Source organism: Gopherus flavomarginatus, chromosome 19 (genome assembly GCF_025201925.1).
Source record: "Gopherus flavomarginatus isolate rGopFla2 chromosome 19, rGopFla2.mat.asm, whole genome shotgun sequence".
NCBI classification, from domain to species: Eukaryota; Metazoa; Chordata; order Testudines; family Testudinidae; genus Gopherus; species Gopherus flavomarginatus.
The window spans coordinates 7,700,359-7,724,368 of NC_066635.1; the positions used below are offsets into that span (position 1 = coordinate 7,700,359).

Consider the following 24,010-nt stretch of genomic DNA (forward strand, 5'->3'; position numbering starts at 1 on the left):
ACCAAGTTCAGAGGGACACAAAAATAAACAGTTAACCTCCATTTTTCTGAACCGCAACAGAAGTTCATTTCAGATTCAGCAGGGAATGGAGGTTCAGAAAGGTTTATACTTCTTCGGATTCAGTTCTGCCATCTCTAAAAGGAAGAGCGGGGCCAAGTCCAGGAAGATAACTGGCTGAGCCCTATTCATAGGAGTATAAAAAGCCACCTCATCTTCTGCAAACCCTTTTCAGGAGTACATAGCAGAACAGACTAGCTCAGACTAAAGCCTGCTGCCAAAAGACTTCTTGCAGTGCTGGGCAAGGGACCTGTTGCACTGCTGTCCATGTTGACACATAGCATCTCTAGGCTTGTCTCAAGAATAGTTTCTCATCAACTACTTCTTCTATCTAGTGCTGGACTCGATGGGGACCCATCCACTGGCTTCAAGGGGCTTTGGATCAGGCCCCTCGTATGCGACCTGATTCTGCTCTCCTAGCAGTGTAAATCTGGAATAACGCCACTGAAACCAATGAAGTTAAACTGGTGTAAAAGCAGCATAGGTAAAAGCAGCATCAGGCCCACGGTAGGTGGATTAGGTGCCAAGTCACCACTCCTGGAGAGTGAACAGACGCAAAGAGCAAAGGAATAACATTCACAGAGATTAACCAAAATCAGGGGTTATTCCCCATTTCTCGGTCTCCCTTTGCCATTGGGATGGGGTTTCCTTCAGCCATTTTCCTGTTGTGTCACAATGTCGTGATGGAATGTAATATTTTAACACAAGGCCATTGTGTTACTTCAATACGTGGCGATGTCGCTTCAAGCTGTCATTGTGGTGAAATGGTGAAAAATCTGAAAGAAACCATTCACATAAAATAGTCTCTCCAAACTGTCTAAAGTACCCAGGTTTCCTTTGCTTTCTCAATCCAGTAAAATATAACTGAGTTAAGATCTACAGGAGCACTGTGCTGAAAACTCAAGTCTTCCAACCCATGTGAAGAGATGTCACATACAAATGCTCATTTTAAAACCATGTAGCTAAAATAGAGAATCACCACGCTCCTCCTCCAGGCTAGACAAGCCTTGAAAGGCAGAGCTTGCTCAGCATTATAAGGTGCCTGGGACTGCAAAACACTGTAGCACCAAAATACACAAAGATGCAATGTGTGATGCCCAAGATCAACTGAGCTGAGACGAATCAATGCTGCTGAAATGTCACCGACTCCCCCAGCTAGTCAAGGGTTTTGTTCTTTCTGTTTATTCAACAGTCTGTTCAGCTACTTGGAAGGTCATAGCTTTCCTCAAGATTCCAAGACAAGAATGCAGTTCTTTTGGCAGGAAGCTATTATCTATCTACTCTGAACTATCCAAAACTCAGAGCACTAAAGGAAAGGGGAAGGAAGGTGTTGTTCTGATGGCTTTGGTTGGGACTCAGATATTACCAAAATCCTTTGAATACCTTCTAAATGGGACAGCAGGCTACCCCTTGGCACTGGGCTTCTCATGCATCCACCTCCATGCTAACAATGTCAGACGATCCACAGGGCTAGCCATTAGCATGCTGCATACTTTGGCTGAAATCTCAACTCATCTCTCAACTTCAGTTCAGGTCACAGCCTGAAGGCTTCAAGTCCAAGAGTTCTCTAATGGGACAGCATGATAGTTTTGTCCATCTATAGACAAATTACAGCCAAGCTTACAAGGGGTAGAAAGAGACCCTGGCAGCTCCTTCTCTCACTAGTCCTTTCATGCAGTAGGCAAATACAATGTTGCTGCCAGCACTTACTAAACATCTGTGTGCTGAGCTGTTAGTGCTGCTACATGTGAACTCACTGCCACCTTTGTCCACAAAGGCACTGAAAATTTCCTCTGTCTTTAATCCAGTTTCACATCTGCCTATCAACATAGACTCCAATGCAGTTTCACTCTTGGGCAGGGACAGTCAAAGGATCTTAAGGGAGTTAAGCACCCAACTCCTCCTTTGGCAGTCCCAGCCTTGATTTATAGTAGTTTAACTGAGCCCAGCACCCAGCTCATTCAGTCCATTAGCATAGCACAAACCACCTCTGCTCAGGTACTGCACCTTCCTTACTAATCTAATGGTGATTTTGCTGCAAGGGCCTTAAGTGAGTCCTAGATTTTTATTTTCTGGTGAGTGAGGTATACAAACTCCTGACAGTGCTGGCTGCAACGGATGCAAAAGCCAGATGACGTCGGGGGGCGTCTGTCATTTGGTTTCCTTGAGCTTTGGATCACGCCCATTGTGGGTGTTAAAAGAGGAGAGTCATCTTTCCTCTTATAACACCTCCTGCTCTTCACTGCCAAGGAACACAGCCTGCCTGTACTTACTGTATCAAAAAAAATATTCAGCTCATCTTTGAATTGAAAACAGAATCTTCCCTTACACCATGACCATTGTTTTCATTTGAGGAATTCAACTCCCTGGAATGTTTCTCTTAGTTTTCTCATGGTGAAATACAACCTCACATGTCTTTGAGGGAGTTCCAGAAAGCGTCACTCATTTCACTTCATGTCAGACACAATTCCCCAATCATCAGCAAATCATGTGTTGTCTGTAAAACCATCCCACAGCCCGTCCTCCTCCCCCATCCCCCAGGAGATTCCCTGAATTCCTATGACAGATGACTGATAACTATTAGCTGCACAAGCATTAAGGAGATCCAAGCGCTATATCTGACAAACAGGAATGGACTGTCACAGAAGGAACCAAAAATCAAAGGGAATTAACTGACTCTGCTTATGGGAGCTATCTTTATGATGCTTGGAGGGTACACATTAAAACAATGTAACAATACTGAATTCCAACTGTGAAAGATTTTCAACAGTGTGTAGTGCATCAAATCCTCCTAACGTTTTGGAAAAGAATAAAAGGAGGAATGCAGATTTGAACAACACATGCACAAATAATTGTACATTAGCACAGTGGATGAAAAATATGGAACACCAAATCAATGCAAAGTAGGTGAAGACCTAACACTGTTGCAGTTACATCAGCAAATATAATGCAAGACTTAGGGCTTGCTATTACCTGGAGTTATTCTGGAACAGCAAGCGCACTTCAGATTCACACACTACCTTAATCTGAATTACCATCAAGTGTCAACAATCCCTAATAGGCAAATCTGCAAACAGAAGCTGCCACTCACTCTTGTGCAGTGAGACACATATGGTGCCTAGACCTTACGAAGGGCCTCCATACCTGAGTAAGAGATGTGTACGTTCTAACTGCAAAAGCTTATACACGCCTATTTGCTGTTGTTGAAGCAGCGAAGTGAAAGAGGGATTTGGAGAGATGGGAGCCGCAGAGAAGCAGTAAAAAGAATTGAAAGACTAAAGAGAAGAATGATGGGAGACAATCACAAAAGGACAGCCTCAAAGCTCAGATCGCTGCTCTTTTTCACTGAGTTGGATTGCCTCTGATTTAGATTTTATTACACAGGAAATACACAAGCTGTTCCTCCATCTTGTGTACTGACTGTATGGATGGAGATTCTTCTGTGTGTTTTAATATTGGAGCTCACACTCAGAACCTATTTGCTTTCAGAGGTTTAATTCTCTGCTGATTTACATCCCATTGTTATAGAGCTGAATCCAGTATAAATTTGCCCTCATATTTCTTGAATGCAAGCAATAAAACCCTAAGAGTTCAGATGGACACTGTCTCATCAAGAGTAATGAGCCATTATTTCCGCTAAAGCTAGCCATCGTTTACAAATACAGCCACAGTCCAACCGTGGGTTGAACGTGGACGTTTGCTTTAGGCTTTTTGTCCTTAGGTATCACATACAGTCTGATTACATTGGCTGATCTTCGGTTCTGTTCTAGTGACAAGTGTTATCAGCCTCAGCAGAGATGCTAAACAATGGAAACTGAACTAACCTCCCATCTGCAGGTATGTCTACACAGCAATTGGGAGGTACAACTGCAGCATGTAGGCATACTCAAACTAGTGCTGGTCAAGCTTCTTGCTGAAAACAGTGCTGCAGCTACGCATAGTTTTAGTGAGCTAGCTCAAGTATGCATACGCATACTGTCCCAATTGCAGTGTAGACATACTGTAAGATGGGGTGGGCAAACTTTTTGGCCTGAGGGCCACATCAGGTTTCGGAAATTGTATGGAGGGCCGGTTAGGGGAGTCTGTGCCTCCTCAAACAGCCAGGTATGGCCTGGCCCCCACCCCCTATCCCTCCCCTGATGCCCCCCCCCGGACCCCTGCCCCATCTATCCCCCTGCCCCGCTCCCTGTCCCCTGACCATCCCCGGAACCCCCACCGCTGATGGCCCCCTGCCACTCCATCCAACCCTTCCTCTCATTCCTGACTGCCCCCCCCACAGGGACCCCTGCCCCATCTAGCCACCCCTTCTCCCTGACCGCCCCTAGAACCCCTGCCCTGACTGCCCACTGCTGCCCCATCCAACCCCCCCTCCTTTCTGACTGCCCCCATTCAACCCCCCTGTTCCCTGCCATCTGACCGCCCCAACCCCTATCCACCACCCCAAACTCCCTTGCCCTCTAGCCAACCCCACCTACTCCCTGCCCCCTTACCGCACTGCTTGGAGCACCGGTGGCTGGTGGCACTGCCTGGCTAGAGTTGGGCCACACCGCCACTGCTACCAAGCAGCACAGAGACCAGCTCAGGCCCTGGCTCTGCAGCTGCGCTGCCCCAGGAACTCGCCGCCCACAGCATTGCACCAGCGACGGAGAAAACTGAGGCGAAGGAGGGGCCAAAGGTGAGCCTCCCAGGGCTGGAGCTCAGGGGCTGGGCAGGAGGGTCCCGCGGGCCGGATGTGGCCTGCAGGCTGTAGTTTGCCCACCTCTGCTCTAAGAGGTGGTCATTACAAAACAGTGTTGTGTGATATGAGTGAGGCAGTTTGGTGAAGTAATGTATGTGTTGTTTTTGCTCATTCTGCACCTGTTTGCTGGATTGTCTTTTCAGCACCTCTTCCCCAGCACTAAAGTCACTATTTTTTTCCTTTAAAACACGTTCCATATGCTTACCTTGGCTTCCAGAGTGTTTAGCCTCTCAGTCATATCAGTTAGTCTTGTGCAGTTCATGCATTCTAGAAAAGAGAAGGGGTACAAGTGTTTTATTAATTTATTTGAACAGCTCTTAATCTGCAGTCTCCTGTCACTCTGTGTCCATGCAAACATTGATTTCACAAGACTAAGAAATAATGCTTATGGGGCAATTATAGACCAAAAAAATTAAATATTAAATGCCACTGCACAAGTTAGTGGCCACAGCCATGCTAAACGTAAATGAAATCTCCATAAGATCTGAAGCTGCTAAGAGGTTTGGAAGGTTCAAATTAGCTCCTGAGATGTAGAAATAGGCAGACTGTAGATGAGAAGGTCAATGGTGCATGACAAATAGTCACCTGGTTTCACAATGTATTTACATGGCTGGCACCAGCACATAGACTACATATACCACCTGCAGCTATTAAATATCTGCAGTATTGCAGTGTACACTGCTCACACTTCAGAAGCTACTTCTGTTTTGAGAGAGATTGATGGTTTTAGGGGCATTCCCCATTTTAAGTACAGGGAATTCCCCTCCACTTGGAAGAAATCCAGCCTCATTTCTAGAATTCCATGAAAAAGTGAGACCACTGTATGTACACACACACTCATCTGGGCCTACTTCAATGTCCATGAAGCCAGTGGAAATACTCTCATTGCCTTCAGCAGGTGCTGGGTGAGGCACCAGATCTGAAGCAGCCCTAGGTATCATTCACAAAGCAATTCATCTCTCACTTTACTATACAGGAGCCACTAGATACTTGATGACAGCCACCAGATTTTCTACCGCGTCCATTCTAAAGAACAAACAGAAACGTAAGGGACTGCGAGTGTGGTTTATAATAATTGCCCGATATAAAGAACATCACTTATCTAAATGTGGTGACTGCATTTACCCCTGGTTTTCATTTCAACAATTTCTTTGAATTTGTGGGTTTGGTTTGCTGAGCAATGCTTTCTGTTGAAATGGTGACTATTTTAAGTGCTCTACGGCTCTCCTTCCCGCCTCTGGGCAAGCTGGGATCTGGGGAGAGACTCTGCCCCTAAAGGGTAGGGAATGGGGGAGGTCTGAGCCCCTCTCCCTGATCCTGTGCGCGAGCGGGTGTACTAAATCAAAGAGGGGCAAATGAGAACACCCACTGAGATGAACAAAGCAGTTCACATCTCTCCGAGCTATTGTTTCAGGCTGTATCCACGGGATTCTCTTCTTCAGCTGAGAATGTCTTTGGTCAGTGTTTTATCCTCCATCACCCACTTTCCCACAGGTTGGCAGCAACTCTGTTTTACATTACAGGCTACCAGAAAGTCTCCCAATCCCTCTGGAGAACAGATTAGATCATTCAGCTTCTACAATGCAACAGTTTTAAAAGGAAAAAAATGAGCTGAGCAACGTGGAATATTATAGATAAGGTACAGTAACCGGTTGATTGTTATGAATCAGTTGCTACTCTCATATCCCTCATTCCAAAACAGATACAGAAATAAATCTGGAGTTTTTGGCTCCATTGACATCCACTGGATTATGATTATTATTTTTTACATGTATTGTGGTAGCATGGAGAAACCTCAGTTACGGAGCAGAACCCACCAGTGCCAGGTGCTGTATACAACACAGAACAAAAACTGGTCCCTGCTCCAGAGAGCTTACAATCTAAGCAGATGCATCAGGCCCTAACAGCAATGAATCTCCAAACGCACACAAAACATCCTAAGAAGTTCTTCTTCTTTGGTCCATCAGTGCCACTGAAATTCTGCAGAGGGATTTTTTTTTTAGAGCTGCTTAAACCCCCCTTGGCCCCTTAATTTCTAATGGGCACCTGCAAACTGAACATCTGACTCCTCAGGCGGATTTGGTTTCAAGAATTTCATTTCAAGTACTGGGCAACATTTTTTTTCCTGGCACATATGTGAATGCCTGAAGTGTGTTATCACAAAATGGAACAGAAGGGGTGAGGCTTGTTTGGTTCGGAACTGTTTGTGGCGTGTAAAGCAGGAATGATCTGTGTGTAGATTGGCTACATGCTTTTGATCTTGCTCATCCACCCAGGAAGAAAAGATTGAACAAACCCCTCATTTCACAGAGCCAAAAAGGATACCAGAAGCATTACAGAACAAATAAAATAAGGGGCCCTGTTCTCCCCTTTCCCTGTCCAAAGATATTAACTCCCATTGACTTCAGTGGGACTGACATATACTGTCTGAAATTCACTCCTGTGCAGAGCAGGAGATGGAGGTACCACCTGAGAACTCATCTTGTACATGGGGCTCGTACTGCCCCTCTGCGCATGGCTCAGTTTCACTGGGGAGAATCAGGTCTATAACCTGTGCCAGGAGGAGTTTACAAACTATTGTCCTGATTCTGCAATTAACTATGTTCTTGCTGAGCCCTACACGCTCACGGAGCCTCTCTGACTTCACATTAGCATATCTATTTGCAGGGCATGAGGTTCATTTTCAAACTGACACAAGGAGTGATAATAAATTAAGGATAACGTGGGATGGGGATGAGTAAGCAGAAGAGTTGCAGTAATAAGATCATGCAGGCATTTCGTTATGGTTTGCGTCCACCGACGCACCTACCAAAGAAATGTAATGTTAATTAATGAAAACAAGGACAACTCAGAAAGATTTACAGTATAATACATAGTGCTCAAAGAATACGGTGTTATTTGTTAAACTTAATAGTTACTTTACTTTGGCGCAGAGGATCTTGAGTTGTTCTTACAAAGGAGCAAGGGAATGTCAGCAACTCTTAGGTCATAGATTGCTGAGAGGGAGCTTGACATGAGTCTGAATCCCCCCTGAACTGTACGAAAGTTCAGAACTATGTGCGAACTTTTTACCTCCAACCCACTTCTCAGGATGCACAAAGCAGCAACCTATGCTGTACAGGCAAATTGTTCTACAAATGCAAAATGGCAAACCCTGGTGTTATAGCTTAACAGTGATGTTTGGTTCATCAACCTACAGACAGTGCTTTCAAAAAAATGAAGTGCTAGATCAGGGATTGGCAGCCTTGGCCCCCAGCCCGCCAGGGTAAGCATCCCAGCAGGCCAGGCCAGTTTGTTTACCTGCCGCGTCCACAGGTTCAGCCGATAGCGGCTCCCACTGGCCGCGGTTCACCACTCCAGGCCAATGGGGGCTGCAGAAAGCAGCAGCCAGCACATCCCTTGGCCCATGCCACTTCCCACAGCCCCCATTGGCCTGAAGCGGCGAACCACAGCCAGTGGAAGCCACAATCAGCTGAACCTGTGGACACGGCAGGTAAACAAACCGGCCCGGCCCACCAAGGTGCTTACCCTGGCAGGCCACGTGCCAAAGGTTGTTGATCCCTGGGCTAGATAAACGCTAAGTATTATTACTACATGTACACTCAAAACATAGTTAGATTAAACAAAACAACAAGACAGCTTCTAGTACTCTAGTCTAATGTTGAATCTGTTCACTACCAGGGGACTATATCCAGTACTTAGGGTGGGGTGGGGGAGGGGGAACGGGAGGAATCAAGCAAATACATATTTTCTGTATCCACTTACTATGAAGTTAAATATTGGAGAGAGTCTGATCCAAAAAAATTCATTGAATCCAAAAAATGGAGCCCATAAGGTCGAGTTTTCTGATCAGGGAGAATGCCTTTTGCATTATTAAAGCCAGCTAGGAGGATCTCACATCATCATTTCACATTCAACACTGAATTCATTGTGGCAAAACTTACATGCTCTCTGAACTGGAATTCCTGAAGAGACTCCTTCCAGGTCTGCATACATTCATCATCTGTTGCAGCGTGGCACCATCGTTTATTTCTCTTGTATTCCTAGTTGGTGCATTAGGTGGGGGGGAGTTTCCAACTGAATTTTGAGTAAGGATTTGTGCTTTCACTCTATGAAACCCAACTTCAAAACACATGGTCGGATTTGTTTTAGAAATATTCCAGGAGGGAGGATAAATAATTGAGATAATGAACATTATACTGTACCAGCGTATCACATGACACCCAGTCTGTCTCCATAATGTCTCAACATTATTATCCCACTACCACTCCTTATGCACCATTCTCTCCCCCTCTCGCCGTAGGTGTGCCGTGCAAAATAATGCTACACGACAAAGAAATGACATGACATATCAGATGCAGGATAGGATCAGCATTTCTCAAGAAACGGAAATGTAACAGATCAGAGTCTGTATCCCTGGGGCAAGATATAACTTTGCTGGTTTTGATCTAAAAGATTGCTACACTTGATCCTAGATTAAAAGGGTGTGGGCCAGACCTTCAGCTAGTGTAGATTGGGGTCTCTCTCAATTTCAGTGGAGCTATGCCTTGTGAAGTTATTCCCTCTTTACACACCTCAGACAGCATAAGTATCAGCATAATTATATTTTAAAATATACCAATTTTAACTGTTCAGTGCTTCCAACCTCTCAAATCTGAGAGCTCTCACCTCACTAAAAGCAAACACAGTGGACATGATTCTCCCCTCTCGGTTACGACCAGTTTAAACCCATGCTTTACATGAGTGGAAGTGAGAGGACAGTCAGCCCAGTATTTACAAAAGGGCCACATGTCATCAATAAACCACAATTACGCAAAAAGAAAAACTTCCCAATGTCTCTGCCCACTTTTCGGTCCCTACAGCATAAGCATAAGACAGACACAGGACACAGAGAGAATCTAGACTCAAAAATAGAAGGGAAACTAAAGGCCAAGTGCAAATCGGCATAAGTCCTTTGAAGTCAGTGGATCAACGCTCTGGGTTTCGGCCCTGAAGGATTACTCCAAAGCTGATACACGTCTAAATCTTACCGTGTTATAGGTAAAACCGCATTGTAGCGAACTTGCTTTGATCCACCAGAGTGCACAGCCCTGCCCCGCCCCAGAGTGCTGCTTTACTGCATTATATCTGAATTTGTGTTATATCGGGTCGTGTTATATTGGGGTAGAGGTGTATTTGGGATATAGAAAGTGGAAGGTCAGAAAATTCCAGAGCCATGGACTCTTAATTTAAAACAAACAGTCTTGAGAGAACAGGAAATAAGAGGATTCTATCTCTCAACAAGCAGCAGCTCCAAAGTTGCAGACCTCAGTTTCCAAAATTTCAGTATGGTCCAGTGCATTGCACACCAGTCAGGGGGACAGCTGATGGAAGGGGGGTGCCAGGAGACCTAGGTGGTTCTCAACCTTTCTCCAATCTGTTGTAGGGCCCTGGCCAAGTCACTTCCCATCTCTGTGCCTCAGTGTCACCATCTGTAAAATCAGGGTAACAATACTGACCACCCTTCTAAAGTGCTTTAAAACCTGTGGATGGAAAATGCTCTACAAGTGCAAAGTATACCTGTTCACATAATTAGTCTCTTGGCTTCAGTTGTACTACTTCCTCCTCTCTAGATAATTATACTCACCATGTACACCGTGCTTCTCATAGATCTCACAGTGCTCTTCAAAGGATGGAAAGAATAATTATCCCCAATTTAGAGATGGCAAGCCTGAGCCACTGGAAGGCCCCAGAGTGTCAGTGTGAACAGGTCTGGGAATAGAACCAGGACTACACTGGCTTTTACCACAGTATGAAATGATTATTAACTGCTTTGATTCAGCCCACAGCTGGTGTGTGATCAGCCTTAATAGTCTTACATTTTCAACAAATACTGCTGTTCTTATTTGGGGCATTGGGATTTATAAAGATGGTAGTAAAAAATAAAATATGAATGCCCATTATTATGAGGATTTCCATTTCCAAATGAAGTGGAAGAAATAATGCTCCTGTTAGTCCACAGGACAAACTCCTTTCTTCAAATCTCCAGTAAGAATATGGAACAGCTCCTGAACATAGTCACACTGGTACAAATCTGGAGGGACTCCAGTCAAGTCACTCAAGTGCGTACACTGGTGAAAAAGAGATTGGAAACTGGAACTCTTCTGGAAGCAGAAGCAACCCTTTTAATATGTGTAAGCCTGAAAGTCTCATTATTAAAATTTGCAGCAGCAAAATGATGTGAGAGGAGAACTTACTCCACTAGAATGGACATACATACATACATGTTACCAGGGAGGGAGGGTGAGTGAATGGGGAAGGAGAAATGAAAGATCCCCACATCTGCTACAGTCTAGTGGCAAACCGCTAGATTATTCCTTGAAGTAACAATGGTACCTTTGTCATCTCTCTGCTAAACCATAGCTCTTTGGTGAGTTATTGCCTTCTAGTATCACTTCCAGCCTGAAACCTACTAGATCTAAAATGCCAGATTCCCTTAAGACAAACTACTGGGACATAAACCTCCCTAATATAATATGTTTTCCCACTGTCTAGCCGATAGCATTCCCAGTCATGCTTTTTCAGACACAGTCAATAGTTTCAATGGGAATATAAGCATGTATCCCCACTATGCCTGCCTAGGTGGCCTACAACAGGGAGTAGATGAATAAAGGTCCCTTCCTCATCTCCTTTTAATTTGTCTGATTTGACCCTTTCAGCCTGTGTGTGTCCATACACAGTTTCCTTAAGTAGTTCGTGGTCTGGTCCTTCTCAAAAGCTTTCCCTAGGGCTCATGAAGAACAGCAGACCCAGGCTATAAATCATGACCAACCTGGGATGTGTTTTTTCAACACTTTCCCCTTAATGAGAGTCAGATGTTGGCTACATCGACTTTATTAATGATGCTTGTTATTTAATATCAGTCATGTCTCCAGCTCTGTAATGGAGCCTGAGCATGTGAAAGGTGAAGGGCTGACAGCGTCAGTGGATAGGAGTGCTACAGAGCTGGCCTCGTCTGGTTGTCTCAAAAAAAGAAAAAATAATCATCAGCTAAGAGGTCAGAGGAACAGGGGAAAGGACAGTCAGTAGAGAGCCCACTCTAACAAACATAAGACACTCCAAGAGTAAGACAAGAGCCTGGTAGATTTCCGTGAGGAGCGAACATTTATTTGGGGGGTTGTTGTTGAATGCAATTTCCTTTTAGTTTGATATTATCAAGACTACACTGCTAAATGCTCTTTATTTTTAAGACACGCTATTAGCTACTTGGCGGTGGGCTAGGTTTACTATTTTGTGTCATAGATTTTCAGCCTTTAGTAAAGCCACACACTAAAGGGACCAAGATGACCAAAGGGTTTTAAAATTAAAAAAAAAAAAGTCATAGTAGGATAGATTTTCAAAGGCACCTAAATTGCACTGAAAATCAATAGGAGCTAGTTACACATATTAATGATGCCTCACAACTCCTCTCCCCATCTAAGTGTCATTATAACTAAGATGTTTTGCAGGTAAGAAAACAGAGGCCCAGAGAAATTAAGGAACAATTCCTGAAGTCCTTAAATTGTTACTCCTCTTTACTCAGGCAAACTTCTATAGGAAGATGGAATAAAACCTGTGTGAGGACATCAGCATTTTGCCTTTACTGATTTGCCCATCATACAAGGAGTCCATGACAAAGGTCAGAATAAGAAACTACAGAGTCTAGAGCTCTTGGCTGCATGGTGGTTTGAAGACAGACACCCAACAGTATTTTAGGACAAAAAAAAAAAAAAAAAAAAAAAAAAAAAAACCCTTTTCTAAGCAGATTCTGCTTTTATTGAATTACTTTTTAAAAAATGCAAACAGTTTACAGAAACCCTGTGTTTGATAAACAGAAATGTCAGTGGAGACTAGCCAAAATAATTGCACAGGAATAGATACCATTTTTAAACAGGAAAGTACAGATTTGTTAACAGAGCAAGATATTTCCAAGCAGGGGGAAAAGGTGCACAAAGAATATTCTTGATTTGCACCAGGGGCTGTGATGGGCTGGAAAAAAGCAGGATACTGCTTCACCTCTTTCCAAATGAATCTGAATAGCTGCAGAGGTGTGGGGTTTTATTATTCTGGGTGGGTTTCTTTGTTTTTATGACTTAGGGCCCAGATGTTTAAACATATTTAGACACCTACCAGGATTTCCAGAAGCACCTAGATGCCTAACACCCAATGGGAACTAGGTGCCTACATGCTTTTGAAAATCCTATTAGGCACCTGAATATATTTAAAAAAAAAATCTGGGCCTTACTGCTTTGGGCTGAGAAAAACAGGCCTTGGATAATTTTAGAGTCATGTTCCCTGGACCACTGAATGAAGATGCAATGCAGAGGTGACACACACAGCCTTCCAAAGAGGAAGTTGCTGGCTGTGTATCACTTGAGGGTCCCTTGTATAGTAGCACATTACAAATGCTGAATCTAGAAGCTCTGAACTTGCCTCTTTCCTTGGGACAGAGTATTATTGTTCTAATTTATCATGTACCTAGCATGCTTTTCCCTTCTATTGCACTGTCCAGCCAAGGATTTCAGAACAACGTTAGCTTTTTTCCAGTTCTCGAGAACTTCCCTAGTTATTTAGGAATCAACATGAGGTTGGTGAGAGAGACAAGCTAACTACTCACGCTAAACAATCTGTTTCACCTTGCATTTAGCTGTGATGCTCAGAGTTCCTTTCCAAGACCGGAAGAAGAGCTCTGTGTGGCTCAAAAGCTTGTCTCTCTGACCAACAGAAGCTGGTACAATAAAAGATATTACCTCACCCACCTTATCTTTCTACATAAGGTGAACACAGTCTAGCTTTGAGGATTCTTCCTCCATAACACATCCAACAGGCTTCCCTGTAGCTGGGGGAAAAAATGGTGGAATGACTTGTGGGGAAAATAAGGGTTTACATTACTGGTGAGAAGGAGGAAATCTGGGAATTCAAAAGAATTGTTACACCTCTTCCCTCCCCCTCTCTTGCTCCCCTCCCACCGCCCCATGTAGTTTGCCGGTTTGTTGCAAGGTTCCAACCAGGTCCACCCATCCGTAACTGTCACAGAGGTGAACTACATAATACTATTGTCTACTGCAGTGGTTAATATTTTTGATGATTTAACTGTAACCAACATCTGGCTGTTCTGAAGTGCCAGAGGAAATTTCCCCAGGGCACTGCAGATATGGCTTATGGCAAAGTAAACATCAGTGGAGGCTTGTGGGTGACATCGGAAAGGCAGGTAGGCACTGGTGTGTGCTCAGCGCCAGTTTTCAGCAGCAGCTAAAAAGGCACAACACAACGTTGCCAGTTCCAAACCCAGGCTGCCCTGAGAAGGACCCAGTGGGACTGGATGCTTGGAGGTGTAAGTCTCTGGAGATTCAGGGTGAGACACAGATGAGAGAAGGGGCCTCTCTTCCACTGATTTTCACTGGGAGTGAGGCACCTAGCTGCCCTTGACAATCTCATCTTCAGATTTTAATATGGCAGCACTCGGTGCTGCCATAAAGTACCTACTCCTCAAACATTCTTCCCCAGACACCTACGAACAGCTTTGCCCGTTTCCCCAACCCCCTTGTAAAAGCCAGGGCAATGCTTTGTCCTATCCACTCTGCAAAATGCTCTCGGTTACAAGTGTTCAGTTGTGTCCATGCACCCTCAGACAAGAAATTAAAATGTACACAAGAGACAGTGGTCTCAGTTCAGACTCCGTATCATCCCTGGGGCCCTTCTCCATGAAGTCAATGGACTCCCCAGTAAACTAAGACATAAGGCAACAGAGGTACAGCAGTAATGAATCAGGCCTATTGAGATGCCGAAGCTATTGCAAACTAAGTGAAGGTGTTAAATTTAAAGTGCTCTAGCTCTGTGTGGACACTCTCAGTGCAGAATAAGCGTGCGCACGCAGGGAGCTAGCGTGGAACAGCCATTCTGCAGTACCTATTCCAGGCTATTTCTCCATGTAGACAAATCCTCAGTCTATAATTCCCAGCATTATCTCTGATCTGCGTTTAAGGTACTCCTGAGGTACTAGGATTTCATCCGAGTCATAAAGAACAAGGGAGCACAGTCAATCATCTTAGACTATATCAAATCTGTCTTTACGTGCAAGCCATCTTGCTTTCTTTAATTCAATTGTATAGATATAGGTCCAAAACTCCAACTGATGTTAATGGGCATCGTTCCCTTGGTTACTTACACTGCATTGTCTTTGGGGCAGAGACCCTCTTTTTGTTCTGTGTTTGCCTAGCACAGCTGGGTCCTCGTCCATCACTGTGGCTTCTGGGTGCTACTACCACACAAATAACAGTGCACTGCAGTTAAGCCCATTTACATTAGCTGAGAATCTGGCCCTTACTCACTAGTTTAAACATCAGCATTTTCTCAAAGCAAATATTTCCTCTGATTTATGACAGAGCACTGTCTAGGAACAGCATCCCAATGGACACTGCGTGAGTGGTCATATGAGGGATTTGTTCCAAGATTACAGCTGCTTCATTACTGAAATCCTCATGTCTTTAAAAAAAAAAAACACTTAGCATCCTCTTTAAACAGGGCTTCGGCAAAATTTATTGCAGCACCAGGAATGTCCCTTGGAATGGGGCAAGAATAGGGTACGGCTGCACCTCAGCCAACTCAACCCCTTGGGCAGTTACCTGATGTGCTCAGCTCTGATATTATGTTACTGTTACAGCTGTGGAGGGTCTGTCAATGAATTTTTACCCTTCCTCTGAGCTCTGTGCATTGATGAGGAGTGGGGAGAGTAGCCAGAGGCGTATGGGTCCAAAATGAAATACAGCACAGCAGTGCCGCTTATCTGCCATAACCCAGGCAGAATTTGGAGGTAGGAATCCCACTCCACATCCCCACTAGGTATTTCTGAACAATGGACAATAACGAGCAAAAGGTTGGTGGAAATGAAATAAGCCTAGGCCAGGGCTTTAAAACCATATGGCTACAGAGCGGGTGCAAAGGCTGAACTAACCAGAAACGGTCTCTCTAGGTCAGAAGCAAGCACATTAGTGGCATGCACATTGCCCACATCTCTGTGGCTTCTAGGAGACTGTCAACATGGCACCTTTCACTTGCACACACTTCCAGGTCCAGATTTCAGCTGGTATCAATTATCATAATTCCACCCAAGTCAATGGAGCTTTGTTGATTTATACCAGGTGAAGTTTCTGGCCCAGATTATACAGCCAGAAAAGTATCAGTGTTCAAGTGACAGGGTGAAAGTAAGTGCCCCAGAACACACCTAACCACTGAGCTTTTTCAGGTTCACTGTTCCTATAAAATATATTCTGAAAGGCATTCCCACTCAAGACAGACAAGTAAATCACCCAGCCCACACCCTTTTAAACTTAGAAATACTGAGCTGTCAAATACCACTTCAGGAATGGCAACGGTTCTCTCATCAACGAATGGGGATTTCTGTGTATGTAACACCCACTAATGGTCATGGGAATTACTCTGCACTGAGAGGAGAACATACTCAAAAAATTCCAAGCACAAAAAAGTTAACCGTTATCAGAGTATAAACAAAATGCACATTTAAAAGAACAAAGGTAAAAGGGAACATTCCCTTCCCACAAGTGTGAGTTCAGAAAGCGCGATAAAAATGTCAGCTTTGGCTATAAAATGCCACATTAATGATATAAGACAATACAATCTCTCCCTGTAGTTTCAATAAGCAAGAATGGTGATATCTCAGATATCACTATAGGATAACCACAAGTGCATGAGGACTTTAATAGTGACAACTTATCAGTCCAACAATACCTTATGTTAGCACAAATAGTACTGCTCCAGACTATCCAGTTTGGGCTTTGCAAACTTGCAGATGAAGATAGTCGTATCTGCAAGATAACCACATTATCTGCTCTTCTCTGTTGTGCATCCATTTTACATTACACTATAGTACACGATGGAATAAAAAACAATACTACTTAGTACCTATAATGCACTTCCTCTGCAGATCTCACAGCAGTTTACAAATAGTGGGTGCCATTAGCCAGGTTTTACAGATGAGGAAAGTGAGGCCTGGAGAGGTTAAGTAATTTGCTTAAGGTTAGACAATGGATCAGTTACAGCTGAAGAAAAGATGGTTTGTTTTCCAGTAGCACTCCATGTCTCCTTGTTTGTTTGGACAAGACTCTTTCCGGAACAGCTTTCTGAATAGAACCTGTCACCCAGGTCTTTTAGTTCCACATCATTTACACAACCCACTAGCCCCTCCTAGGTCCCCCAAGGAAGTCCCTTCTCCGCTGGCCTTCATGACTACAGCTGATGAGGAATTTTCTGATGAAATGATTTTTCATTGGAAAATGCCTATATTGAAACCCATCCCAGAATATCCTATAGCCCAGTGGTTAGGGCACTCACCTGATATATGGAAGACATAGATTAAGTCCCTGCTCTTTCTGGGTCTCCCATATACCAGGTGAATGTCCTGGTTATTCTGAGATGGGTCTCTCTCTGTCCATTTTTCTCATGAAAGTTTTCAAAAGGTCTTGGGTTCTCCCCCCCCCAGTTTGGAATGGAAAAATTTTCAAAATCTAGAAAATTTTCAAGCAATGGAAAAACCATCTCCCCCCAACAATACTCACGACATCCCTAAAGCTGAACTCTTTTGCAAAGCATCAGACTTTTTAATAAAACATTGTGTCACTTCAAAAGTGTCTGTTCATTTCCATACATTACAATGCTTAGAATTCTGTACTGAACATCACAGCATCATGGAGAATGGCCAGCCTATTCCAGCCGCAGTCCACACTTATGAGCAACTTATACCCATGATGTTACCTTCACAATGTCTTGCCCAAGACTATCATCAGCTGCCAAGCACACTTCTCTCAAGGCTTTGGATACAAATCCTCAGTGGGAAATGTGTTACAAAAAACTCAAGCAATTCAAACGCCTCCACTCTAAAACTCTAACATCTTCAGCTTGACGTGGGAGCAGAGCATTTGTAGGCAGACGTGTTCCTGTGTAAGACAGATCTCATTTCCCCACTTTGGTATTTACCACGTCAGTACTGATGGGGAGTTAAACTGGCAATGCTGCTGCCCCAGTTGTACCTGTTCTCTAGTGCATCTGGTGCCTTTGCTTTTAAAAAAGAAAAAAAAAACATCTCTTGAGAGCACAGGGCCAAGTCTCCATCCTACACTGCTCAAATCTATTTACCCAAGTCTCAGGAGAAGCTGTGGCATTGCTCCAGCACATTTCAATACTCATTTAAGGAGTTAATCTCTGTCTCCTGTTCCCACTTAAATCTCTCTTCACACATATCTGAGATAAGACTCCAATCTGCAGCAACAGCAGCACCATGTGTGCCTTGCTAGCTGTCTATATTTCCAGATTGTTTTCTAGGCTGTAGACTAAGCTATGTGTCAATTAGAGGCTAAGTGCAACCATAGAAGGAAATGTCTTTAAACCTCAGATAGCTGGGGAGATACCAAATCCTAGACTGAATCCTCGATAAAGTGGATTCCTTTCTCAGACCCAAAAAAACCTCTGATGAACTAATATCCTCGGAGCCACATTCTGTCCTTGGTCGCACTGTACAACCCCATTGATGTCCAAAGGATGTAAGTGAGAGAATGGTGCCCGACCTACTTTACATTCATTTAATAGCCATCTTCCCCAAGGATCCCAAAATGAGCAAGAAGAGGAACTGCTTCTGCTCCTAAATGAAAATGGAGTGGGGCTAGAACGTGATAGCTATTCAACAGGGCAGAGTGACAGCACACACCAGATTAGAACATAAAGTGAAAAACCAAATCCAGCCAACTCTGCATCCTGTAGAAACTGCAGGGTGAATTTAAGGGAGGTGGTAGTTAGCAAACTGGCAAGGAAGACAAAGATTAACACCCCTGCTATTATGAAAACCTCCCATGATGTCCACTTCAAGAGGAAGGGCCAGGAAGGGCTGTTGTAAGTTGTCAGAGCTTCATTGACTTCAATGGAGCTACAAGGATTTACAGGACGGGTTCAGAAGATGTAGTCTGTATTCTCCAGGTAAATCAGAGACTTCCCTTTTGCCTATGGACCACAGTGGTCCTTGTCTGAGGCTTGGCCACAGCTGTTTGCAGGACGCAGGCCCAGGATGGAAGACTCCAGTAGTTAAGCCTCTTCTAATGTCTGACCACCAGCTGGCAGAAACTATAACATTAACGATAACTAAGTGAGAACCAAAGGGGGAAAACACACGCTTGACAGCCCTGGGAACAGAAAAGGATCTGCAAGTGCTACAAGAGATATTCTGAATTGGAAGAATGTGCTTGTTCAATACGTTAAATTAAAAGCAGAAATCTATTCCTTTGCCTTTATTGTTGGACTTGGGTTGCCCGAGGAAAATAAGCAATGTGGGAAACCACACACCTCCTTTGATAGGAATTACCATAGGAACGAGACCGATCCAGTCCAGCAGCCTGTCCGAGATGTTCAGAGGCAGGTGAAAAATGAAGATGGGCGAGAGGAGCGGAGTTCTCAATAGTGATCAAGATGGGGAGGGACTAAGGAGGGGAAGAAGGAGCTCTGTTCTAGAGAGCTCACATGACGGGAGCAAATCTTTCCCTCTGTACTAACGGAGAGGAGGGGAGAAGCAAGTGTAGAGGAGGGTGGGGATTAGGAGGCAGATGACAAGCACAGCAGTGATGGTGCAAAGAGAGGAAGGATCTAGGTGAAAGCATGTCCTGGGAGCAGAGGTGCAACTCATGTGCTGTTGGATGGGCTGCGGCAAGGTCCATTCTATCAGCAGCAGCTGTGCAGTACGCGAGGAGACATACTCCCTATACTATCTCAGCATAAGTTGCCCATTGACTGGGGAATGGTCATGCTAAAACCATGTACAGAGGCAATTACAGGGGCTGCTGGACTCACATTAATCAAATTATTCTCAGCTTTGGTTTCCAGTGTGATGGAAAAACACTTATCTATGCAAACTATCTGAATGTGTCAGATCTTGCCAATTACAGTGTAATTCAGGGTAGTTACATCTAGAGGATCATACTTATAGAAAATGTCTTTGGATTAGGCAATGCTGATTCTTAATATTACAAAAAAAAAAAAAAAAAAGACAACTAGACACAGGGACTAACCTGACTTTTGGAAACTTATTACAATTACAGTCAATCATTCGCCGATGAGGAAGCCTAGCAAATGAAGTTCACAACTCTGAGACAGACACAGCACCACTTTTTAGGGGTGATGCCAGCACACATTATGAGAGAGGGAACCTGGAAGCGGAGAAGCAAGAGAAGCTGCATGGGAGTACATGAGTGTCAGAAGAATGCCAATGTCCTTTGGATGCCAGAAATCTGAAACTAGCGTGTGAGCAACAAAACCCAGCAATACTCAGCATTCATATAGCACATTACCTCCCTGGATCTCAAAGCATGTTACAAAGGTGAGGGAGGATCATCTCATTTTAATGTGGGAACACTAAGCCACAGAGTGGGAAAGTGACCTGGCCAAGGCCATAGAGCCAGTGAGTGGCAGAACTGACACCGGACCCAATCTCTGATTCCCAGTCCAGTGCCTCGTCCACAAGAAAGGGGAAGTAGAAATTGCAATAAAAAGAGTAGGGACGCTCCTACTTTACACCTCAGTTGGTGTAAGTCAATAAAGCACTTGGCTCTTACTTTGGGAAAAATAACACTTTAGAACCATCTAAAGATCCATTTTCAGAAATAAAATATTTCCCCTTTAAGCATAATGGGACTTGGTAGAAGAAGTGTCTGTACCAACTTGCAGACAATTTTGGTGGCAGCGGTCTGCGGAGGCGAACATAGGCAAGGGGTGATACTGGTGGGGAGCTCCAATGCAGAGAAAGAGTGCCAGCCCCACTCGGAGTATCTGGTCCCCGTCTCTAAGTCCGAAGATGGGGAACGGTGCTGTAAGGCTGGGGAGCAGTACCAAGAACGGGATCTGTGCGGGGACGCTGACTTGTGCCGGGATGACCGGTGCTGCGAGCAGAACCTGCTGCACGACGGGGATTGGTGTCACGATCTGGAGCTATTCCTCTCTTCCCTCCAGCCCCCTGACCCCCATTTGGCTAGTACCCGTTCCAGCTGTGAATGAGACAAATCTCCCACTGTGAACTGGGTAACCATGACTAAGAATTCTATGCAAGTTATACCCCAGAAATACATTCTGTAACTCACATGAGCATCCCTCAAGGAGACCATGAGCTACAACAAGAGGAAAATGCTTCTGTCTTATAGAAATGAGAGAGAGGCAAATAAACAGAGGCATCTCCTGATTCAACACTTCATCAGAGACATTTGGGCTCCAGGGACTTGGTGTTATTTTTCTGCTGAGTTTGCTTCCCGTAAGGATGGCAAACAGGCATCCCAATGGAAACCCGGCAGAGCCCTGCCTGTTCTGCCACGGCTTTCACAAAACCACTCTGTTTGGGGAGCTCATCTGCTCAGCAGATGTGCTGCGTCCAGAGTCCAAGGTTTTCGTTTACAGCAAATCTGCAGATGGCTATCAGGTACAAAGGCTCTTCCTAAGCAGCCCTTCCCACCACTGTAAATCCCTAGTGTTTACTAATTAGCCATCGTCGGAGACATACGATTTCCTGGGCTTCTGTACATGCACCAAAGTGCTTTCGAACTGTTAAACACCAGCTTGGAAAGAGTACAGCTCATGCCCAGACTAGGGAAACAAATTGTGCTGCTTCACCCTGTAAAAAATATCAACAATTACACACATACTAAATTACTTTATCTAACACACACACACACACACACACACACACACACACACACACACACACACACACACACACCATTGAGGTTGCAAAGTCAAGCACTCAACTTTTAGAGGTTGCTAGAATTCAGGTTGTCCGTGCAATCTTAATTCCGCCCCCTGGCACATGATGATGCAATCTTCAATTACAGACAAGATCACAAGTATTTTCTACACAGGAACCCAGCTCATTCAATTCATAATGTTTGGTACTTATAACAATATATAGCTCTTACCTAGTGCACTTCATCAGCAGATTTCAAAGCACTTTACAAAGGAGTTAAGTACCATTTTCTAGGAAATGGTTCTAATTACCGAACTATAGCACTTATTAGTAGATCTCAAAGTGCTTCACAAGTGATCAAGAATCATTATCCACATTGTACCAATGGGAAACTGAGGCACAGAGAGGGAAAGTGACTTGCTCATGGTCACATAAGAGGTCAGAACCAGATACAGACCACAAGTCTCTGGATTCCAAATCGGCTTTTATCTACAGCTGGACCATGACATACACAGGTCCCAGCCAGAGTTGGGTGATATGTTGGTTCAGGCAAACTTGCCATTGGGGTGTTCTGCTTACAGTTGTAGCCAGAAGCACAGAGTGCTGCTCCAATGGGAAACAAATACTGTTCTAATAAAGTGACCCAAACCCTCACAAAGTATGGTTTAACTGCAGGCTGAACCATCAAATGGTTCTTAATTGAGTCCTACACATTGACCCGCTCCTTGCCACAAATTAAAGATGGGTCTGAGGACAGGTGACCAGATGTTATAGGAACAGTCTGATATTTGGGGCATTGTTGTCTATTGCTCCTCACCCCATCTCCCGATTTTTCACACGTGCTATCTGGTCACCCTAGTCTGAGCTGCAAAAGTTCAGATTTAGATGCCTGGGTGATAGGATCCGAAGGTTCTGACCAGCCCACTCAAGATGAAGTCCCAGCTATTACATTCTGTTCTGGATCCAAATGCCTCCAAAAAGAGTGAGGTGTTTACATCAGGGGGTTGTGCCTGGGCCCATCGGTACCCAGCTTTGAGCCTGGCCTGCTGTATTTACTGGGGTTTGTTTTTGTACATCCTCTAGATAACACCAAGCACTCAACCTGAGGAGCCCCTGGAAGCCACGGCTTGCAGCAGGGAACTTTTGGGTGTTTAGCCAAACCCAAAGTCCACATCAATTTGCCCACCACAGTTATAAGCCCTCTGTCAGCCTGAATGTGCCATTGGCTCCAATGGACATGGAGCTAAGGGAGAGCTGCAAAATTGGACCTTGTCTCTGTCTAGTTTTCCCACTTCCTCCTTTCTAATACAAAAACAAGCCAGCTGGGCTTTGAAAAAGATACCTTTCCTCATGCCTCTCCCTTCTCTGACTCGTCCCCCAAAATGCTCTCCCCTAATAACTTTTCAAATCCTCCCCAAATCTGTAGAAATCGTTTTCCAGAAGCTTTTAAAAATGGGGGTTGGGGAAGTGGGGGAATGTCATTGCCCCCATGCCCTCATTAATCAAAATTTTTTGCAGCTACTCCCCCTGCCTATCCTCACCCCCATGTTTGGGGTCAGGTAGTTTCATGAACTTTTTCCCATTACAACAGAAGTAAAGTTGTCCAACACCAGACCTGATGTTGCTGAAAGAGAAATTTCGCCACCTAGTGGGCATTTAAAAGTCTATTAAAGGAAATCTGACCACAGGGAAAGACACTGGAAGAACCAGCCAGACTCTTTCCGTTTCATTGCGCTGCTGTCTTGTAAGCCTATGCAGGCAAGAGAATCCATCTCCACTAGAAAGAGCAAGAGCTACAGGGTACACAACGTACGCCACTACCCTCACTTCCATCAAGCCCAGCGAGAAAAGGCCTTTCCTGGAGCAGGACTTCTACCATTTCAAACACAGCACGTGCCCAACATCAAAAGTCACCTGCGCTGGTCTTGTGCACATGTCAGGTATTCAGCAACCAAAGGCCCTGCATGCTTTTGGGAGACCCTCCTGGGCTGCACCTACCACCCCAGTCCCTTCCCCCCGCCCCCTGGATGACCACCCCCTCTAAGCTACTAAAGCCCTCCTGACAAACCCCTCCACAGCGATGGCAAGTGCCCAGTCCCCCGCTGCCAACCCTCCCTCCCGCTATATGTGATGCAAGTTGCAGAAGTCAGCCTGAGGGCTTCAGCTGTTTTGTTTTGTGAACACCCAGCTAAAGTTAGACCCGGTAGGTTGCCTGTGCCAAAAACTCTCTCTTCCTCGGCTAGAATCCTAAAGGCACATCCCATTTCCATTTCAGAGCGTGGTTTAAAATCGACAGTGGGGCCCACTAGCTCCAGTGGAATTACTTTTGATTTATACCTGTCCAAGAGGAGAATTAGACTTTGCCTTTAATGAAGACACTAGTATTAGTTGTACAGCCTGAGCTATACATTTCTCCTCTCCCTCCACCAAATTTATAAACTCTTGTCTGAATTTGTTCTCGGAAGTTCAGC

General features: G+C 44.5%; 1 protein-coding gene across 3 annotated transcripts in view; it reads right to left on the minus strand.

Moving 5' to 3' along the window:
• COL26A1 (collagen type XXVI alpha 1 chain) overlaps positions 1-24,010 on the minus strand; it is a 214,393-nt gene that overhangs the window by 46,636 nt on the left and 143,747 nt on the right. For all 3 annotated transcript variants that reach the window (XM_050929118.1, XM_050929119.1, XM_050929117.1), the window contains exon 4: positions 5,001-5,062. In XM_050929118.1, the coding sequence (XP_050785075.1) occupies positions 5,001-5,062 (62 nt within the window). The remainder of the gene's footprint in view (positions 1-5,000; positions 5,063-24,010) is intronic.